The 23027-nt window shown below is 42.4% G+C and overlaps 1 protein-coding gene across 1 annotated transcript in view; it reads right to left on the reverse strand.

Annotated features, from left to right (window-relative positions):
• Positions 1–7837: 7837 nt before the first annotated feature.
• Positions 7838–23027, reverse strand: part of LOC102436212 (LIM domain-binding protein 2-like) — a gene marked incomplete at its 3' end in the record, with an annotated part of 123252 nt that continues 108062 nt past the window's right edge. Inside the window, exon 2 of the mRNA XM_006103989.3 lies at positions 7838–7940. Coding sequence (XP_006104051.1) covers positions 7838–7940 — 103 coding nt within the window. The remainder of the gene's footprint in view (positions 7941–23027) is intronic.

Consider the following 23027-nt stretch of genomic DNA (forward strand, 5'->3'; position numbering starts at 1 on the left):
CCCAGTTAAGTCTCAATTTCAGATAAACAAAAGATAATTTTGTAATAGAACTATTGCATTTTATTTTTATTACATTTATATTTTTATTACATTTTATCTAGCAACCTTATCTTCAAGATGATGAGTAAATGGGATTAAAAGAGGATCGAATGAGATGTATCTCTATAATTCTGTTATCATTGCCAGCCCTTAGACAAATGCCAGTTACACCTCCTATAATTTTAATAATTAAAAAGTTTGCCACAATCTTCCTGTGGCCCATGATGGGATAGTGCCATCTTGGTTTAAAAACCATAGGAAAGATATAGGAGTAGGAATATAAGCTATGAAACCAAGAGTCAGGAAAGGTATGTGTCAGACCCCATAGATATCATAGTCACACAGAGTCTCAAAAACAACACACACTGTCCATTTCCTGGTTAGTACTTCACCCAGACCTCAATTAAGCATTTATGGGCAGTTACGGGTCTGACTTGCTCAAGTCAGTCAGACCCATAACTGTATATTCAACAATAAATTTTATCTGCATGAGAAACCCAACAATCCTCCTAGATTTCTTAACAGCTTGACTTATAAAGGGAAAACAGAAAGTCATAAAATCATAAAGATCAATTACAAATATGGTGATGGTTATACCTTCAACTTGCATAGCACTTTAAATCCATTCAAAGTATTTTATGTCCATTATTTCATGTAATTATTAGTGTGGTATTTATTAGCAATGAGAGAATGGAATGTCTGTTCAATCTATTGTTATGGCCCATTTGCAAATCTTGATATCATCCATTGGAACCACAAATGGAAAGAGATTCAGTTTCCTTTTTCCCCTTCAGGAGTCTGTCTGTTCATCGATCAGTTGTAGGCTTTCTCTCAAGTCCTTTTTATAACTAGTCCCAGATTTGGTATTATCACAAAAATATTTTATTTTTGAGCTACTTAGCTGATTATGCCCTTCTAAGGTAAGAGTTTTAAATAAAATGGAATCAAAAGCAAATGAAAAAAATTGTGAGAAAAGGCCTTTCTCTTTAACTGTATGCCCCACTATAATGACAAATAGCAAAAACTCAGTGATTTCTGAATGAATTAACCAAAGTATGAGTGCAGGAACAAACGAACTTCAAATGATAGTGTGCTTTAGTCCTAATTCAATTCAATCCAAATATCGCCAGCCTAATGAAGACTGCTGTTGAAAAGGGTCACTCGCTAAAACCACAAGTTCAGAGGCCAGAGCCATCCAGAAACCATTTAGTGCAGCTCCATGGAAAGGAAATCATTTTCTGGAGTCATCTGAGACAAAGAGGTCTATGTCATTAAGCAACGAAAATGCCACAATCATCCAGTAACTAACCATCAAATGCTACTCCGAGGCAGTGCATTCTTTTCTCTAAGATACATTTTTTTAAATGCAATTGAAGTTCATTTCCTTTCACCTGGTCCTCAATAAATAAGATAGCAAGTCCAAAGGTGCCTAGAACAGTGGCCAGCACTTGATGTGTGTTCAATAGCTTCTTGCTGTCTGAGCAAAGTAGGTGATGGAATCCTAACCCTCTGTTGGACAGGTGTCATCACTGTAATAGTTTGGGGCTTGTTTGTTCAAACCACCATCTTCCATTAATATCACTTTTTCTCCCAATTGGTTACGAATTCAATTCTTAAGGTGTCCATATAGAAAGAAGACAGGTGTGGTCTGGCTTTGCCCAAAGGCAGAGTTTTTCCTGCTATGTGCCAAATGACTAAATGAATAATGGGAACTATCTTCTACTTTAAAACAAGTGACTGGCATATCATAGGTTTCACTCATTCTCTTGGTCATGCATTCATTCATTCATGCAATAATTACTCATTATGTGCTTTCCATGGGCATCATTAAGCTAAGGTTACATATTATTTAATCTTATTTAATCTTCACAAGTACCCTATGATGTTGGTGTTATTATCTTGGGTTTATATATAAAGAAACTGAGGTTAATATAGTTTAAGCAACATGCCTAACATCACAGAGTTATGGTGGAACAAAGACTCAAAATACATCTGTGTGGATCCAAAGTTCATGATTTTCATTTCTACTTCCATAAGTGAAAAAATGGAAGAAAATGAGGAATTTTCAGAGGAACACAGCTACTTTGTGGAGGAAGATGTCCAGGACCAGCTGGCATATGTCTCCTGAAGAAATCTGGGGTCTTCAAGCACCGGCCCCACAAACCTGAGCCTTTCCAGATCTCAGGTGGACTCTCTTTTCACACGCACAGATCCGGCCTTTTAACCCCCTTCTCCCCCTTCTGTGCATGTAGCTTTTTTAAATGGCCACATTCGTGACACAGTAGTTATTAAGTGTGGTGTCAAAGCTCCTATGCATGTACTCAAGGAGTGATTTTCCCAGAAATCTATCTTTAATCATGTAATAAATTAGAGAGGAAAAGAAAGTGGGGGAAATGCTTTAAAAATTTCTCTAGAGCAAGCACACTAAAGCACAGCTGGACCAGGTGAACTAATAAAAAGCAGGAGAAAAATAGTAACCAGAGATGCTGAAGCTGTGTGGGCCTCATAGAATTTCTCTACCTTCGGGGGACACATCCAAGTACACAACACATAAAAAACACACATATTACAGCAGAAAAATGAAGCGCTTAGGCTATGTTGCAATGCTATCAGAGCTGTCAGAAGAAAGGGAGGTGGGAAGAAAATGTAAAAGAGAAATGAATGTCAAAGTGACTCCGCAGAGGGACCGATGTGTGGTTCTTCAAACTCTCTAATGGGACTTGATGACCAAAGAAACAGAGGAAAATAATGCTATGCAAAGTGATGACTTGTCTTAAAACAACCTTCATTTTCTGGAGAGTAAAATGTCCCCCCAGTAGCCACAGAGAGAAAGAGAATGAATAGTTTGGCTGGTGTGACTATGAAGGTGTGAGGTCACATGTCAGAAATCCTTATTCCAGACAGAAGTCATGGTGAACTAACAAGTGTGTGATAGAAAACTACTGGCAGCCATCAATCCCGAAATTCCAAACAAGAGTTAGATTAATGGCAACTGTATCTGAATTGCCCTGGATCTCAATCTAGAGACCACGATGTGTTCATTGGAATTCAATCCAATAGCAAAAGCTATTTATGGAGCATTTTCATGGTGCCAGAAACTCTGCTAAGAACTTCACATGCATCAGATCATCAAACTTTTCCGCTGAGACCATTGATGCTTAGAACATGACTTATGCCAAATCACACAGCTAGTAAAAGACAAAGCTGGATTTGCACCCAGGTATCATATCCAGAGCACCTGCCTGTACAATACATCTTTCCTAAAATGTAGGCCTCAAGGAAGTGCCCTGAGACAAGATGGCATTTTAGTAGTTATATCATTTCTCACCTGAATTTCCAAAGCAAAAATGCCAACCTAGACATGTTTAACTAAGTGTGGGCATCCTTACCCACCAAAGTACAGAGCCCTACACATACTCACTCACCCTTCCCCTCTGTTTTCCTCCTCCTGCACGTCACTGACCCACCCGACATAGAGCTAGTTTCTGGGAGGAGGCCATCTCTTTGGTGTGCATTTCAGCAGGAAGTGCCCACCAGAGTGGTCCTATGGGCTCACAGTTAATCAGCGAGGCTCTGCAGGAAGCTCCAAACACCGAACACACATGACAAGCACCTGCCAACTGTCAAGCCCATCGAACGATGCACAAAAGCTGGAGTGAGGCTGAGACTGGGCACTGTTATTAATAACAGTAGTCAATACTGATGACACCACATTTCAAATGGTCCAAGGTTTGCTTTAAAATTATTTTTAATTATTGATTTCAGAGAGGACAGGACAGGGAGAGAGAGACAGAAACATCAATGATGAGAGAGAATCATTGATTGGCTGCCTCCTGCACACCCCACGCTGGGGATTGAGCCTACAACCCAGGCATGTACCCTGACTGGGCATCGAATAGTGACTTCCTGGTTCATAGGTCAATGCTCAACCAGTGAGCTATACCAGCTGGGCCAAGGTTTGCTTTTAATGGATTATCTAATTTATTTTTACCACAAGCCAGTGATGATAGTATTGTGCCCATTTTATAGATGAGAAAATGGAGACTCTGTTTACCAAACCTAGCACAGATTAAAACCCAAGACATGTTTAATCCTGGTGCCCTTTTGACTATGTCGTGTGGCCTCTCCAAGGCCAAGAGACTCAAGAGAACTTTCTCCATGCAGCTCTCCCAGCAAAGAACTATTCCCTGAATGAATTGGGAACCACACGTTTCCTATTGATGAAGAACATGGCCAACGTGAACCTGGACACAGCCTCAGTGTCCTGAGGGATTACCAGCACCTTTACCTGAAGGGATTTGTGATGGTCATGAGGACAGAGAAGGATGAGGGGCACAATTCTGCCATATGCCTGAAAAGGGAGTAGAGGAGCATCAGTACTTGCTTGAAGTTAACAGTGAGCAATCAAGCTAAGAATGGCTGTTTCTGTACAAGACGGGGAAGGAAAATCACACAGGATGCTGGAGAGTAAGTGTGCCAAGTCCGCATGCAGAGGGCTCAGGAACCCACTCCTCTGTTCGCCTTGCCTTCTGTCATATCAGACGCGGTCATTATTTGCAACTGATGTTCCTGGAAATGTGTGAATTGGTGAATCCATTTCTTTCCCATTAGCTATGGGAGGATGTAGGGGGAGGATGGGGACAGGAGAGGGAAGATGCTCTGACTTCGACTTTGAAGTCAGTGGACTGGAGGCCCAATGATTCACCAGCTGGGACCCTCTGGACCAACTTTCCATTTTCAAAAAAGATGCTTTTCAGCTCTAATAGTCTTTAATCATTAATCTGTTGACAAAGAGGAAGTCACTTACCTCTCCTACCCCCAGTAGAAACGTACCTCCCTGGAACTGCTAGAGAACAACTTCCCGATGTGCCGCAAGGCAGGGGCTGGCCCATTGCTTTAGGGACACACAGTGGACGGGTCCAGTAACCCTGTCTATCAGGTGCTCTCCACACCAGCCACTCCCAGCAGTCTCTATTTCTCCCAAGGAGAGTGGGGACCCGGGTGGGGGTGCAACACAACCAATACAGAGACACAATGCACCTCCCAAAGCATACTTATTTCCTGAATTTTTTCACTGCTCCCCTGCCCCACTTAAAGTAGATCAGATCATATCCTAGAGCTTATTTGAAAATGCCAGCACATCGTTCAATTCAATTGTTGATTCAATTCTTCCAGTTAAAAAAGTCCAGAGATCTAGGTAAAGGGATTGTTTTGTCAATGTTCTGTTTGTTGATATAAACTTTCCCCCAAATGTCAATTCATTCATTCAATTATTCACTCAGCAAATATTTATTGAGCACCTATTATGTGTGAGTTCGTGTATTCATCTGAGAATTCAGCAATAAATAACATAAAAGTCCTGCCCAGGTGGAGATAGCATTCTAATAGAGGGTGACAGGGAACAAATATATAAGCAAACACATATTATGGGATTCACCTAGCTTAGAGATAAGATATCTTAGAGCCAGAGGGACCCTCTAAACAGAGAGATGGGGAGGGAGAAGAAGCAGTTGTTCCTAGTAAGGGGTAAAGAAATCTCATTGGAATATTTCTTGGTACCTAGAATGAAAGTAATTGGGGATTTTACAAGTTAAGACTGTATATGTAAATGTAACAGGGAAGACTTATATTCTCCCTCAGAAATGCAAAGCTCGTGGCTCCCTGGAAGGACTCACGGAAGAGCTACAGCCTGCAGCCCAGGCCAGCAGGTGCCTTCCCAGCCTGGCAAAGGGTGCCTGGACCACGAATGGGTTAAGGCGGCAGCGCCTGTGCTGGGAGCGCTGCATAAACAGCGTGTGCCGGGCGTTCTAAGCCTGCTTCATCTTCCCGTCTCCCAGTCCCGGCTGTCAATCAGCTGTCACTCGCCCGCACATCAGCAGCGTGTGCACATCACCAGGCTGTCAGCAAAGCAGCTGATGAGACTTGGCTCCAAGCTGTCAATCATCTTTGTTTCTCTTCTCTGCTTGGGAAATATTTTGGCTCAGAGAAACAAAGAAACCTGGGCAACAATGGCTCAGAGTCAGGCATTCCTCCTGTCCATGGATGTGAGCTCTTAAAGAGGCACTGATCATGCTTCACCCCCAAATGATGTTGGGGTGAGGGGTGAACAGAGGGAAGATGGGGGACCTGTTTTATTAGTACGGGCTTTAAAACTGTAATTCTAGCTCCTGGAGCAGACCCTGATGAATTCCAAACAAACAAACAAACCAAAAAAGCATAGGAATAAGGAACATAAAACAATGATAACTTGAAAGTATCTGAGCTTATGCCTAAAAAAAAAAAAAAGAGAGAGAGAGAGAGAGAGAGAGAGAGGAAGAAGCTCACAAGATGGATGACTGCTCGGTTGGAAATTATTCACCATTGATCAGGCAGGCTTTGGGGGAGAGAGTAATTGTTGGATTGCCGAGTTCATTTATCTCCTAGGGACTTTGGAAACCGTGGCTTCTAAATCCGACTCTCTTACTGTCTCGGGCATGTCTTGGGGGCACCCACACCCAGGAAGGCAAATTAACTCATCAGAACCCCATCAAGTGGCTTACCTGTGCCTGCAACAAGGTCATTATGCTGAATAAAGACACTGAAACAGCCCATTGTCTGACATACTAGCTGCCGCCCTCACCCAAAATATTTACTAAAAATGCCCCACGCCTTTAACAGCCCAAAGTACACAGATCCAAAGACATGCTCCTGGCACTGAGTTTCCATAGGGCAGCAAGTCCAAGTTGCTGAGTCGCCCCAGTCTGTCACTATTGTAAATCACCACGCATATATTAACATAATTAATGAACTCAGCATGCAAAGATCCAAACACTACTGAGTTGCCTAAATTCACAAAAATTAAAACACCACCACCAATAACTTGTTCCCAATGGCTTTGAAATACAGTTAGCAGCCATAAGATTTTTCAATCGTTTTTAGCAAGAGCCTGATTACCTATAAATGGCCCAATGCTCTGGGTTGCCTCCTTCAAACATCCTGCGGCTGGTTCCAGCATCATCTCCTCTCCATGTTTGTGACACGTGGGATGTTTTACCCTCTGACAGATCCTTTCATGTGTGCAACCCTGGTTTCTGGAAACACATCTCCCCCTGATGTAACCGGACATTAATTGCCTGGGAGCTGACGTATCTGTGCCTCCCAGTCTTACAGCAGAACTAGCACATCTGATCTCTGACAAGGTGGCTGAACCTAATCAGGACAGATCAGCTGCTGCCCAAGGTGCCATGGGCTGTAATTGGAGGATCCTTACAGAGTTATCACTCGCAGGAAAGTCAGGGGACTATAATTCTGTCAACACCAATCCCAAACTGTATGTTCAAAGCAGCTGGGGTCTCCCCCACTTCCCCCTTCCCCCCAGAAAAGATAGCACTTGGCCAACAAACACCTGAGATAATTGGTAAGAGGAAATTAGAAGGATGTTGCTGATACAGTAACTAGGAGCAATTTTTTAAAGGAACCTTCAGAAGCAGAACACTGGGAGTGAGGTGTGAGCTGTCAAGGATAAAGGGGGGTCCCGGGGGGGAGACCAGTAGGAAATCTCTGCAATTCACCTCCCACTTTTCATTGAGTGACTTGGTTGCTATTCGCCTCGCTTGCTAAACAACCACGTGTCCAAACGCTCTAAGCCTCGACGGAGACCCGGCTGCCACCTATGACAAGGCCTTGATCGGAAGCAAGAACGTCAGGAGTGGAGGTATCACTGTCAGGCTGTCGGCACTGTGCTAGTCTCTGAAGACCCCTGGGGTTTTTTTAGAGGCGCAAAAAGAAGAAATATCAGAAAAACAAACTTCGCTCTTACTGTATCGCTTCGGTCCATCTTCCAGACAAAAGGAAAGGGTCAGCGTGGCATCGTCTTCAAAAAACTCCGTGGCAAACGCGTCCCACCAGAGGTTGTCACTATCCTGCAATGAGACGGATCATTTACTTAGCAGGCAAGTGTGGGAAATATCTCAGAGGGGGAAGAAATAGAAAACCCAGTCGCTGCTAGCATATGTGTGTGGGCGTTCTAGAAAGAGGGTGGGCGGGTGCAGGTCACTCTTCAAATGAATTGCCTCCAATGGGGACTGAATTCCAACTCAATAAACGAGTTCATGCAAACCTGGTGAAAATTAATTTTGGAGGACATATTTGGGAAGATTCAATAAATGTACTCTAGAGCACAATGATATTTTCTTTTAACGAAAAGGTTAGTATTTCATGTAAAATACATTCAACTTTTTCTCTTTCTCGTTGCTCTTGTAAGAGTCCAATTTTATAAACAGAAACCACATTATTAAAACTAGGTTAAGAAGGGTACATTTTTTTTTTAAATATATTTTATTGATTTTTTACAGAGAGGAAGGGAGAGAGATAGAGAGTTAGAAACATCGATGAGAGAGAAACATCAATCAGCTGCCTCCTGCACATCTCCCACTGGGGATGTGCCTGCAACCCAGGTACATGCCCCTGACCGGAGTCGAACCCGGGACCTCTCAGTCCGCAGGCCGACGCTCTATCCACTGAGCCAAACCGGTTTCGGCAAGAAGGGTACATTTTTAAAGACAAATTTATTCCAAAAGGGGTACAGCCCTACTCTGTGTGAATATTCCTGTAAGGAATCCAGGTGTGGCTGCTACAAGGATATATGTAGATAGATGTGTTTCTATCTAGATGGTCAAAGCAATCATCGCGTGCATATGGATTGTTTTTGAGGATTGTTTTATAGACAACCCCCAGCTCGTTATTCAAGCAGCTATTAAAAGTGAAGCAGCTCAGCAGAATGCAAACCACCCTCAGGAATCCCGTTTGTTTGTCTTGGGATGAGTGCTTCCCTTGCTCATCCAGAAAACACTCTGAACTTGGCCCAGTTAAAGATAGTGAAAATCACTGCTACTCTCCAAGGGCAGAGGGGGCCTCCTATCACAGGAATTAGGAAGGTTATGCAGAGCGTCATGTTTAAAAGGGGCCTCATGTTCTGGACCGTGGCCCATTTACCCCTAAATTCTTAAGCACATTCTTTTTCCAGAAGATTGTTGGTGGGTGCCAGACCTCAGGCCCAAGATGGTTCGCAGCTGCCTGTCAGAGAAGGGAGGGGAGATGAGGGCGGCTGCTGCTCCCCACTCGATAGCCCCGCTGCTGCGGCCTGGCGGAGACATCCAAGGCCTGGAGTCTTCCCGTTAAGTTGTTCTGCTTATGACAACACTAGGTTGTTGTCACTGGCAGGCTTCGGGAACAAGCCTGCAGTCCTGGCAAGAATAATTAAGGGGCCACTGAAGATGGATGCCATCCTCTTTCCAGAAAAAAAAAAAAAAGAACAGACAAATGAATTTATTTTCAGTCTCTTTTTTTCTGGCCTCCTCCCAATCACCACACCAAAAGCCAGCACTCTTCTTAGTAAAATCACAGTAAATATAAAACCACCCAAGGGCAATTCATGGAGCCACATACAATCTACCTCTTTTTTTCTCATTTTGAAAACAAATATTAATTGAGCACTTATTATGTGCAGGCCCTCAGGGTATGCAGCTGGATGAGAGACTGGTCCCTATCCCCAAGGGCTCAAAACCCACTAGTAGGAGACCTCTAAGCGAGCAGCTAACAGGTAGCCTCACTCCATACCTGAGACCACGGCACAAAGCCTGAGAGCCCTGGAGGCTGGCAGAGATTCTAGAAAAGGCAGTGGGCTTAGAAGGGGAAAAGGCAGCTGCAGAAAGAAACACTATTTGGGAACCTGGATGCACTGGCACATTTTATTTCACGTGGCTACACAGATGGCTAAAGAATAAGTTAACATGTATTGAGCGCTTACCCCATGCCAAGCACCACTGTAAGTATTTTATGTGCATTTTCCCACTTGCTCTTCACTATCTCCCTGCTTGTTTGTTTGTTTTTTTCTCTCTCTTCAGTATAACAATAACATCATTTTCTTGTGAGCAGGGCTTCTGTTTTGCTCACTGCTCTACCTCCCAGGCACCCAAATGGTGTGGAGCCCATGGTATCACTCAATAAAAGTTGTTTACTGTATGAATAAAGCTGCCCACCTTATTAGGCCTACTTTACAGCTGCAGACGCTAAAGCTCAGGTGGCCAATGTAAGCTGCCAAGAACTGGTGGCACTGAGATTTAAACTCGGACCCTCAGACATGCGAGACCTGCCCGGCTCCTCTGCCTGACCTTTCTCCAGCAGCCTGCGGAAGGCAGGAATCAGGGCTCAGGCATAGTGAAGGGAGAGCTGAAAGGGACTATTTTGTCTCAGGTTGGTTTTTCTTCCCAGTTCCTTGCTTGTCTGTCAGGCCCGGTGTCAGGACATCACACCCAGGATGCCTGGCACTGCCCAGTATATCAGGTGGCCCGACATCCTTGGTGGAATTCACTCCTGTGGGCAGACCTCAGGCCTCGGAATCATCCCAGCTACAGGAACTTGGACAACTTATTTCACTCCCTGAGCCTGTTTCCTTCCTGGGAGGTGAGGATAAAATTCAGAGGGACAACAGTCATAACTGTCTTGCAGAGTAGATGCAACAACAACAACAACAGTAATACTAACAATAATACCTCAGGGTAAATGTGAGCATTCACTACCTTAGTGGGTGTAAAGTGCCCGGCAGGGAGCCAGCATTCACTGATGATCAGTAACATGCCCATCCCCTGCACTCTCTCACTGTCATTGCCAAGGGGTGAGGCATTCCATGAACAGCATCAAAATGGACCTGATAAAACCATCTGTTCACCACCAAGCGCGTTTCCCTATCACGTCCACTGGGTGTAACCCATTTGCCTGGCAACAATGCCTGTCTGCCCCACAATTAAAACTCTGAGCAGAAATTCAGAAATTTATCAGTGCTCTCCTGCCCTGCTATTGGTTCAAAGGCCCAATGATGAAATCAGACACTCCACCATTTTCCTTCATCAAACTCTGCTTTCCAGCATTTCTGCCAAAAAAGAAATAAAAATGGGGCCCTAAAGGTAGAAACCCAGGGAGGACCCAGGCTGACCTCAAGTTGCTGGGATGGAGAAGTATGGGAGGCAACGGATCAATGTTTCTCTCTCACATCGATGTCTCTCTCACCCTCTCATTAAAAAACAAACATGTCCTCAAGTGAGGATTAAAGAAAAAAAATATTAAATGTCAAGTACAGGCCAGTCTTTCATTTTAAAAAAAGATATATTTTTATTGATTTCAGAGAGGAAGGGAGAGGGAGAGGGAGAGGGAGAGAGAGAGAGAGAGGGAGAGGGAGGGAGGGAGGGAGGGAGAGAGAGAGAGAGAGAGAGAGAGAGAAACATCAATGATGAGAGAATCATTGATCTGCTACCTCCTGCACACCCCCTACTGGGGATCAAGTCCGCAACCTGGACACGTGCCCTTGACCAGAATCAAACCCAATGCTCTACCCACTGAGCAAAACTTGCTAGGGCAAGGCTAGTCTTATATCAGCCTCACGTGAGGGAAGAAAATTATGGGAAGAACATACATGTGAGGGTCCCCGGGTTAATACTAGTACCTATCACCTGATATTTTCTAAGAGCTTCACATGAATTTAACATCTTACATTCACAACTACCCTAATTGCTACCCTGGGGTAAAGCAGGTGGCCTTAGAGAGAATGTATATCCTTAACCTCTGTGTTACACTGACTTCAACATGGGAACTCTGCCTCTTACTGGCTGGATGACCTTAGTCAAGTCCTCTAACTTCTTTGCATCTACTTGCTCATTTGTAAAGTGGGGATAATATGTTATTAGTGGAGCATGAAGATGAAGGAGTGACTGCCCAACACATAGCAGCTGCTCAATAAGTGGCAGCTATAATTACTCATTATTGTCTCATTTGACCCTTAAATATTTATAGAGAAATCCTTTGAATCCCAACCTTTGAACCCCCTTTTTCACTGTCTCCTATATTAGGAGAGCATGAACCACTACCCCCACTATAATTAGAGTATGGATCAAATTATCTGAATTTCAAAAAGTTACACTATCAGTAAAAAAAATCAAATAACTAGCTAGAAAGTGGTAAAGCTACTTGCAAGTCCGCTTAACTCCAGTTCATTTTTAAATTGATTTTATTTTCCTTATAGCAGTTTTAGGTTCACACAAAACTGAAAGGAAGGTATAGAGATTTCCCATATGCCCAACCCCCACACCTGGGTAGCCTCCCCATTATCAATATCCCCCAACCAAGTAGTACATTTGTTACAATTAATAAACCTACCAGCCCATGTTTTGTTTGTGTGTGTTTTTCAAATAATTCTTAAAATGTGATTCTCCACTTTAAATTGAAGACAAAAATGGTTCCACAGAATAGAAGGCATGACATTCGCTAGAGAACATAATGCCAGCAGAGCTCTGGCTCTCCCAGATTTTGCACATGTTCCCTCACTTTCGTGTGTTTTTCCTAATAATAAACCTCCTCCTCAAACACCTCTTGCTTCCCGTTAGCTGCCTGGTATAGTTGCTGGGATCATATAGGCAACTTGGTGAAAGAAATCTGTGTAGTAACAAGGCTTGGGTTCCAGGCAGTGGCTGCTATGCAGCTACAAGGCCTCTGCTGAACCAAATACAAAATCTCTGGCAGAAGACCAAGCAGTTCTGACAGGTAGAAGTTCAATTCTTAGCAACACAGCTACCTCAGGAGCTATAGACAACACTGAAAAAATATCAGGCCTGGCCATCATGGCTTAGTGGTTGAGCATCTATCTATGAACCAGGTTATAGGCTCAATCCCCAGTGTGGGGCATGCAAGAGGTAGCTAATCAATGATTCTCTCTCATTGATGTTCTCTCTCTCTCTCCCTCTCCCTTCCTCTCTGAAATAAAAATATTTTTTTTTAAAGTTAAAAAAAATCAGGATCTCCATTATTCAACTCCTACTTTTCAGTCATCTAGAATGGTCTGAGCCTTGCAGACAAAGGCTATGAGTGCTGTGCTCAGCCACATGAGAGGAAGATAAAGGGGGTAAGGAAATATAAAGGAAAATGGACTGTTAGAAATTCTGCAGGGCTAACTACAGGCTAGCACTGCCCCCTCCACCCCTTGATTGTAAACAGTACCTCCAACACGGGAAATGAAAGACCCATGAAATGCCCCATTCTCTCCTTTGAGCAGGCCATGGCCAAGTGCAGGAAGTGGGTCAGTAGGAGACTGCAAGAGTCAAGGTTCCAAGGCCGTTTTGAAGCATGAATTCCAAAGAGAAGCTCATTATGTTGGTTCTCCTTAAAGTTCAAAGGGAAGGTGCACCTGACCCCGCTCACTCATGCAGGCTATCACCTCATGTCAAACGAACTTGGGGATTAACCAGGAGGTGCCTTGAGACTGCACAGCAGGTGAAGATCAACCTTTTGGGTCTCCCAAGTGAAGATTATGGTAAAAGCCCTTAAAAATAAACCAAGGGCCTGAGGTCTTGTTCCCAGGTGTGTGGATGGAGCGGGTATGAACATCAGATACTGGCAGACATTAGAGATACAACACTTGGTGTGTGTATCACAGAAGACATTCTATCCAGGGAAAAGCCATCCTTACCACACCAAAGGCCAACACACTCAGGAGTTTGCCTATGTGCAGCCAAAGGGCCTTCTGCAGCTTATGTGTCTGAACCAAGTGGTCCCAGTTAACCACCTCCTCCCTCCCGTCTTTTGTATATGTGGTCCTTTTGGCCTGGAAAGTCCAGCAAATGCCAAGTCCCAACCTTTGAACCCCCTTTTTCACTGTCTCCTATATTAGGAGAGCATGAAAAACTACCCCCACTATAATTAGAGTGTGGATCAAATTATAATGGAATCACCAAGTTGTAATACACATGTATATAAATGTCTGACTGCTGTGCTGGACTGGGAGATGCTCAAAGACAGGGCCTGGGCATTAGGCATCTCTCCATTCTCGACAGAGCTCCCACCTCTGGGTGACCCAGTGAAGGAGCAGGAAAACAGAATGATTCGCCTTGAACATTGTAGGATTCTTAAGTGTCTAAACTCAGTGGCTGGGGGCCAGGACAGTGCAGACTAAGCCTTCCCTCTGTCACATTCATCAGCACAAGCCATGTATGTGGAAAGTCCTTATTGAGGCAGACACTTTAAAAATGAATTCATACCTACATAGCCATTCTATTGAGCCGCCTTCTGGGTATTTGTCTTGTTCTTTTTCTGTGAAACATTGGTTAAGTAAATAAATGAGGTTTTACTTTATTAATTTTTGAAAGTAAAGAAGAGGTTAATATGATGAAGACCCATGGACCCATTACACAGAATTAACTATTATTAAAATATCTTATTTTCCTTTTTAAAAAAAGTAAATTTTTAAATAAAAATAAATGTCTTGGATTCCACCCAATATCCTGCTCTATTTTTCTCCCCTCCCTTAAAACCCCATAAACAGCTGTCTCATGAAAATCATATGGCCCTTCCTAGCACATGTCTAGTACTTATGTACATGACCCCATTCATACACAGGCTTATTTTATGTTCTTGACATTTTATTTAAATGGTATCATGTATTGTGTTCCCTTCTTTAAACTTTTTTTTAAATTCTACACTGTGTTTTAGAGACCTATGCATTTTATAAATCGGGGCCTCTTCTTTTTTTAAATAAGCTACATGGCAGTGCAGGAAATGAATGGAATAGAGTTTCTTTCAGCATTTTGCTACTAATGATCTCTAGACAGTTTTGAATTCTTTTTCATTAGAAGAAATGCTGCAACAAGTGCTTTCGTAGGGTCCCCGTGTGCATACATGTGTGTAAGGATTTCCGCCAGGGCAGTGCCTGAGCCTGGAGTGTGTACCTGTCTATATCCGGCTTTTCTAAGATGAGGTCCTTGTGCTTCCAGATTGAAAATTTACAGTCTGACCAGTGCATGGATAGAGATGAAACAAAGCCTAATTCTAAATGACATATTTCTCAATGGGATCTACAGAGTCCAGCTCTGCCAGGAGAGAGGTGAGCATTGAGAATTTCAAAGAAGTGCAAAAGAAACCATCAATAAAACAACAAGAAAGCCCACTGCATGGGAGAACATATTTGCCAATGTTATCTCTAATAAGGGTTTAATCTCCAAACAGGGAACTCATGCAACTTAACAAAAGGAAGGTAAGCAATCCAATCAAAAAATGGGCAATGGACCTAAATAGATATTTTTCGAAAGAGGACATACAGAAGGTCAAGAGACATAAGAAAACATGCTCAAAGTCACTATTCATCCAAGAGATGCAAATCAAAACAACAATGAGGTACCATCTCACACCTGTCAGAATGGCTATCATCAACAAATCAACAAATGACAAGTGCTGGTGAGGGTGTGGAGAAAAAGAAACCTTCGTGCACTGCTGGTGGAATGCAGACTGGTGCAGCCACTGTGGAGAACAGTATGGAGTTTCCTAAAAAAAAAAAACTAAAAATGGAACTCCCATTTGACCCAGTGAACCTACTTCTAGGAATATATCCCAAGAAACTAGAAACACCAATCAGAAAGGATATATGCACCCCTATGTTCATAGCAGCACAATTTACCATAGCTAAGATTTGGAAACAGCCTAAGTGCCCATCAGCAGATGAGTGGATTAAAAAACTGTGGTACATCTACACAATGGAATACTACGCTGCTGTACAAAGGAAGGAACTCTTACCATTTGCAACAGCATGGATGGAACTGGAGAGCATTATGCTAAGCGAAATAAGCCAGTCAGAGAAAGATAAATATCACATGATCTCACTCATTTATGGAAAATAGTGAGCAACATAAACTGATGAATAAAAACAGATCCAGAGACAGAGAAGGATCAATCAGACCGTCAGACCTCAGAGGGAAAGCAGGGGAGGGTGGGAGTAAAGGGGAGAGATCAACCAAAGGACTTGTATGCATGCATATAAGCATAACCAATGGACACAGACACTAGGGGGGTGAGGGCATGAGTGGGGGAGTAATGGGGGGATAAGGACACATATGTAATACCTTAATCAATAAAGAAAAAAATATGAAAAAAAGAAAAGAGAAAAAAGAATGTATATAGGCTGATATATAATGATAAGCAAAGTAAGTCAGACATTAAAAGTTAAGAACCATATGATTTCACTGATATGTGGAGTATAAAAATGAAAGCAACAAATGAACAAACAAGAAAAACAAAAACTCATAGACAGAGACAACAGTATGGTGGTTACCAGTGGAAAGGGGGATTAGGGTGTAGTTAAAGGTAAAGGGCATCAAATATATGGTGACTGAAGAAAATTTGACTTTGAGTGGTGAGCACACAATCAATATACAGATGATGTCTCATAGAACTGTACACATGAAACCTATGTAATCTTATTAACCAATGTCACCAAAACATTTTAATTAAAAAAATATAAACTATATAGGCTGATAAACATTAAAAAAAGATACAATAAGGAAATAATAATAGAAATAATAAAAGCTTGCCAAGCCTTCTCTTAAAGGCAGAGTGTATTTCAGGGGCTTCATTAAGCAACAGGAGGAATATTTCCTGACACTGATACCAGAAAGAAAACGTAGGTGCTTCACGTTCTTCTCCAATGACTTATGGGGCAGAATGACTGAGCTCCAAATGCCCCACCCGTGGCAGGAGGTGGGAGGTGGGGAGGAATCCAGCTCTCTGCACCCACAAGGCTTCCGACCGGGTCCTGCCTTTCCCGGACACACAGGTCCTTCCCGGCCTCGCTGCTGTTTATTATCTGAACAGAGCATGATTAATGTTTAGTGAATATTAATAGGTAAAAAGTGCATTCTTTTCCCAACGCTGGGAAGTAACAACAGCACAGAGCAGCCTCCAGGTAAATAAAGATGAAATTAACTCAGCCCGCACACAGGCAGGAGGAGCGGGGCCGACGAGTCTCGTATATATTAATTAGGTAGAAATACCACGGAAGCTTCTCCAGTCTAAATAACCCCCCGTATGCAAGTCTGCGATTGAAATCCCTGGTCCCTTTGTCCCGTCTCGCACGTGAGCCCCAGTAACACTGGCGGCCAAATCATCTATCAGACTGAGAGACGCACGCAGGTCAAATAGCAGAAGAGAGTCTTAATTATATTTTAAAATCCACCAAAGCATTTTGCGCCCGCCCCGGATTCTCTCCTGTCCCCATCTTGAGGTCTCTCCCCACCAAAAACAGGATCCTGCTGCCAGGGCTGCCCCCTGGCATCTTTAACTTAAGTGCTGACAGGTTATATGGGATTTTTGCCAGAGTAATTATTTTTCAATTCAACAATAATGAGAAATTACCATGGCAACCACTTGTCACGTGGCACACATATACCCCCTCCAAAGAATGAACCATACATAAAGCATCTATTCCTTGGAAAATGTGGGTGTATATATATTTTTTAATAAACTTAAACAGGTCAAAGTGGAGAGAGTATGTGAAGAGGTCGCAAAACAGGGAGATGAGAAGGGCACGGGCTTTCTTCAGTTTCTGGGGTTCTAGAAAATAACGGTACCTCATCTCATAACCCTTCTTGCACTCGCACACATACACACACACTCCTAGATAGCACTCTATGAATTTGTAGCTGACCATTTAGGCCACACCACTTCCACACATGTCAGGGCACCTCTCTCAGAAGAATAAGGGCACCAGCCCATTTGGCCATGTTTTCTCTCCTTACATTTCTTGGCCTGTCACACCCGGATTATGAGACAGGAGACAATAAAAGGCCTCAGTCACATGCCTTTTCTTTTCATAGATGTCCCCTCCACCAAAGGGAGTGCAGGTCATTGATTTTCCCTAACTTCCAAAGTCTTCTTGCTTCTCTCTTTTCTAGCCATCCCTTCTCCAGCATGGGAGTCTTTTATCAAACCATGTCTCTTCCAAATTAGCTACATTTAATAATCAACAGTAACATAGCACTTGCTATGTGCCAGACACCAATCTGAACTTACTGAATAATATAAACCCCTTGAAACCTCACAACAACCCTCTGAGATAAGTTCTATTATTAACCCCATTTTATAGATGAGAAAACTGAGGCACAAATAAGGTAAATATTTAAGATTACGTAACTATCAAGTTGCAGAGAATTCAAACACGGGGACTCTTATCTCTTGAGTTTGGGCCCTTATAGCCATGCTACACGGATGTATCTTCATCTAGAGCAACGTTCCCCAAATAGTATTTACTGTCTTCTTGACTGTTTTAACATCCAATGAATGCTGAGTGCACTGAATGTTTGGGGTAACCCCTCCTGAGCAAGGCTTCCCTCCACATCTGTGGAGTTCTACATCCAGACAGAAATAAAAGGAATCAGGTAGGATCACTTGGTGTCACTAGCTGGTAACTGCTCGAGCATATAATGAAGGACACAGGGAGAGAATTTTAAATCCCACCTTTGTAGTTATTGTCATGGGTGTGTTTTTTAAATCTCTTTTCTCAGGGTTTATAATTTTCTTTTCTCATTCTCAACTATGATTTGTTTATTCTTGGCTAAGTTGCATTTTACTTAACAGGAAACGTTAGCTATCATTTTAACAGAGAAATTCTAAAACAGTGTATAACCCTGACAGTAAATTATGTGTCTTGATAGGACATCTCAGAGCTTCACTCCCAATCCATGGCTTCTCTTTCAGAAGGTGCTACTCCAGTTCACCCCCCAGCACAGGCAGAGGCTGCCTTGGGGAGAAGTGCATTAAACAGGCAGAGAGACAAGACTTAACACCCGGCAGACATGCCTCCTCAGCTACAGGTACATCAGTGCATTTCCCCCAAACACCTGGGAAATTTGTGTATTTCAATCTCCAGCCTTGACCTACTAAATCATTAATTATTGTGAACATTCCAAAGAGAAATATTATTGACAATAATATTAATGTTAATTAATCTAAAAATAATGACTAAACTGTATACACGCTTATGTGTCAAAATTTGATTTATTCGCCACTGGACTTATCACAACTCTACTAAAAGAATAATTTTTTTCAAAGGTCAGACTCCTCTACGCTTTATGAGGGCAGGATCTACACCTATGTGCTGTGCATTTTACATGCTCGGCAACTAACACTTGGCAGGCATGCAACAAATAAGTAATTTCTGATTATTTACATAATTTAATTTCACAAATAAGCATTTATTGCATTAAAACTGGAATATTCTCAAAACCCTGAAGAAAAGCAATGGTTTTGTTTTCATAATGGTTGATCACTTCCACTCCCTTCTCTGTTCACTCAGGAATGCTGAATATTTAATAAGTGAATCAGCGAACGTGTTGGGTGCTTCCCAGTGAATTATTTCCCAGGCCTCACAGTATCCTTATCAGGTCAGTATTTTGATTGTTCCAAATCAAATGGGAAACTGAGGCCCCCAAAGGCCAAGAAATGTACCCAAGGTCGCAGACCGGAGGAAGAGACATTGGGATTTGATTGTGGAATATTTTGATTCCCGAATATTTGTTTCTATCCCAAAGCTACACTGCCTTTTCTAACCTACATTATTCTGGTATGAGTGAGAAATAGTGTTTTTCTTCATAATTGAATTCCATGTTTGATACTCCAACACGGAGACATGCATCCTCACATATGAAAAATAATGTACTGGGGACACCCAGCACTCCCACATTGAAGGTGACAGAGCAAGGCATTACTCTAGAAGCACGGGGCCCGTGGGTGGCAGTGCCGGGGTGGTGGGTACCATACTGCAGAGGACACCACACCATCGAGGTGAGAGAGGTCCTGAGACGCAGGGTAATAGGATGAGGCAGCACCTTGTGTATCTTGAGAAAAGCTCACCGAAAGGCAGGCACAAATTTTCCGTTCCAACATAAACACGGCAGACGGAGGAACATTTCTGGAAAAGCTTGCAAGAGGCAAAAGCTTGTTTTTGTGATCTGCCCAATTGCCTCTGAATCAAACGGCAGTAATAATTCTTAGAGTCTCCACTAAAAATCAGGGACTGTGCCAGGGCCCAGAGAGGCATCGGGAAGCCACTAAGAAAGAAAACTCACGTTTTTCCCTCTTCCTACTTGGAAAGAAGGAAAAACGGTTTTTATTCACAAGATAAATATAAGAAACCCAGTGTATTTTCAGAATTCAGAAGGAAAATAATAGGGTTAACTAGACACTGGTCGAAGGCTTCCATTCTCTTTTCTGATTATACACCTGTTTACAATCCAGGAGACTTAGATTCTCTCTGATTGGCCAATGACTCCAAGTCTCCATGAAGGAGCCCACCTTCTCCCTGGGATCCCAGCACTGTGGCTCCAGTGGCCTCACCGACTTCCCCACTTGTTAACCAAAAAGGCATCTCAGGCTAAACATGGTCAAAGCCAAACCCACCCCCATTTCCACCCCTCCCCCCAAGCCTATTCTCCCTACTCTTTTCCATCTCAACAATGTAATTCCACTTTCCCAGTCACTTAAGCCAACCTTTTAGGACGCATTCTTGGTTCTTCTCTTTTTTCTAACTCCACACCTCCAAGCCACCAGCAATTCTCAAGAATCTACTTCTACTACATAATGGCACCCACGCCCTTTCTTTCCCTTCACCACCACCCCTTGTCTGGGCCTCTAATGACTCCAGCCTGGACAAGTGTGATTGCTTCCTCAGCCTTTTTCCTACAAGCACCCTGGTTTCCTATAACTTGTGCTCTACAGAGAAGCCTGCATGATCTTTTAACAGTACCCACTAGATCGCAACCCTCTCTATGAGCCCCTGCACCGTGACTCCCCATTGCTGCTTATCACCCATGGAATGCACTGTCCTACGCGGTTGGGACTTGGTCTTGCTCTTTGGCCTCAGTTCACCTCACTTTCAGCACAGGGACCCTCCTTCTGCCCCAAGGCCACACTCTGCTCCACCATAGGGCCCTTTGCACTAGCTGGCACCAGCAAAAGGATGTCTTTCTTCTACTTGGCATGACTTTCTCTTCCTTATCATGCAAATCTCAGCTTTCATGTCACCTCTGACCATCAATCGATAGGAGCCAACGTGCTTTCATGTCAGTCTGTGTCTTTCCTCTGGGAAGCACTTAACACTGGGCTGTGTTTATTTACTGCCTTCCCACCTAGAAAACACAACTTCACTGAGCGCATGGGATCCTGCTGCCTGCTTTCCTGGGCAAACTGGCACACAAGAGGTGCTTAACTGATCACTGCCAAGTAAATGAGTATCCAAAATTTGTGTTAAACTGGAAAAAATAAAAGATAAATCCAGCAAGGAGATCACATCAAATTCTCTCTTGAACGTTCCCAGCTCCAGATCCAGACTGGTCTCAGCCCAGTAGGGTCCCAGGAACTTACCAGAATCTTTATTCACTTTAATTTTTAAAATAAACATATGCTATGAGTTAAAAACATTAAAAATATTTATGCCCTTTGACTCAGTAATTCTATTTCTGGGAATCCATCCAAAGGACATAATGCAAAAACATGTAAATGCTTTATATGTAAAAATATTCACCATAGGAGCATTCATAATAGAAAACAAAACAAAACAAACAAACAAAAAAACTAGGAACAATGTGCTTGCTGCCCTACAAGAGAGGAATGACTCCAGAAACCATGATATGTCCAGTAGAAAGAAAATAGGAATCTTTAAAAAATAATGTGTAGCTATGATTTACAAAGCCTTCTTCTAATGTAAAATGAAGAAAACACGATGGAGCAACAGAGCAGTGGGGCAGATGGAGGGCTGAGATATGGATAGAAACATGTGAGGGGGTCAAGTATATGACAGAGATGGCCTTGTTAGGGAGTAGGGAGAAAGGGACTATTTGGTAAGAAGTATTAGGACAACTGGATTTTCAACATGGAAAAATAAATTTGATTCTACCTCATATAACCAAACATACATTCCAAATGGATTAAACTTTTAAATGAAGAAAAACAACATTTTCAAACTATTAGAAGAAAAGGTAGGAGAATATTTGTATAACCTCAGACCAGGAAAAAAAACTTTATAAACAACCCATTAAAAGGACATCACATGAAAAACAGTGAATCATTTGAATACATCAAAATAGAAATAATTCATATGACAAAAAAACATGGTAAACAATGCTGCAATATAAGTGACAACTGGAGGAGGATTAGTAACTGAAATATAGCACCAACTTTTGCAAATCAAAAATCAGTCAAATATAAAAGAACAAAGGATGTTAATGTACTGTTTCCAGAAAAATGGACAATAAAGTTATAAAAAGATGTTCTATTTCACTTGTAATCAAGAACAGGGAAATTCAAACTAAGTCACTGCACAGCCATGATAGTGTCAGAAAATAAAAAGATTGAACACTGCCACATATGCTTCCAAAAAGCTGGGGAAACTGAAGTCTCCCACACTGTGGTTCCTGCTCATCATGGTCTGACAGTCCAGGGCAGAAGTGGGCAGATGCCAACACACTTACCCACGCATGGCCTCCCATTCTCCCAGACTACCTCAATGCCTGACAAACTTGTCCCTTTAGCACCTCCATCCCTGCCCCTGAGATATTCCTCTCACCCCACACTCTCCTCTTCCCGAACCATCCTTCGCTCATTCTTTAAGACCTCCACCCACACCTTGCCTCCATCCTGAAGTCTCCCAGTCCTCCCACCTACAGAAAACATCTCATTTTCTAGACTGAGATACATTATTATTATTATTTTTAAATTTTGGTAACTACTTCTAGTACATTATTTATGTTATGTTATGTTATGTTATGTTATGTTATGTTATGTTATGTTATGTTAGTTTAATCTCATTGTTATGTTTTCATGTCTCAGCCACTAGATCCTAACTCCATGGCAGAGATGGAGTTGTGTTTGGGTTGTGTTTTGCATTTCCATTGCTTACCTGGCAGACATTTCTTGGGTGTTTAATTATGAACTGAATACGATGCATTATCTATTTCAAGATTTTGAACATGATCAGTTAGCAACTATAATTATCTTCATTTTAAAGGTGAAAAAACAAACAAACAAAGCTCAGAAAGGTTATTTAATTTCCCCAGTCACACAGCTGGTACATATTGGAGTCAGTGTTAAAATTCATGCTAATCTGGCTCCAAAACATACTTATTTTAACTGATATGAGAGAG

Source organism: Myotis lucifugus, unplaced genomic scaffold, assembly GCF_000147115.1.
Source record: "Myotis lucifugus unplaced genomic scaffold, Myoluc2.0 scaffold_527, whole genome shotgun sequence".
Taxonomy (NCBI): domain Eukaryota; kingdom Metazoa; phylum Chordata; class Mammalia; order Chiroptera; family Vespertilionidae; genus Myotis; species Myotis lucifugus.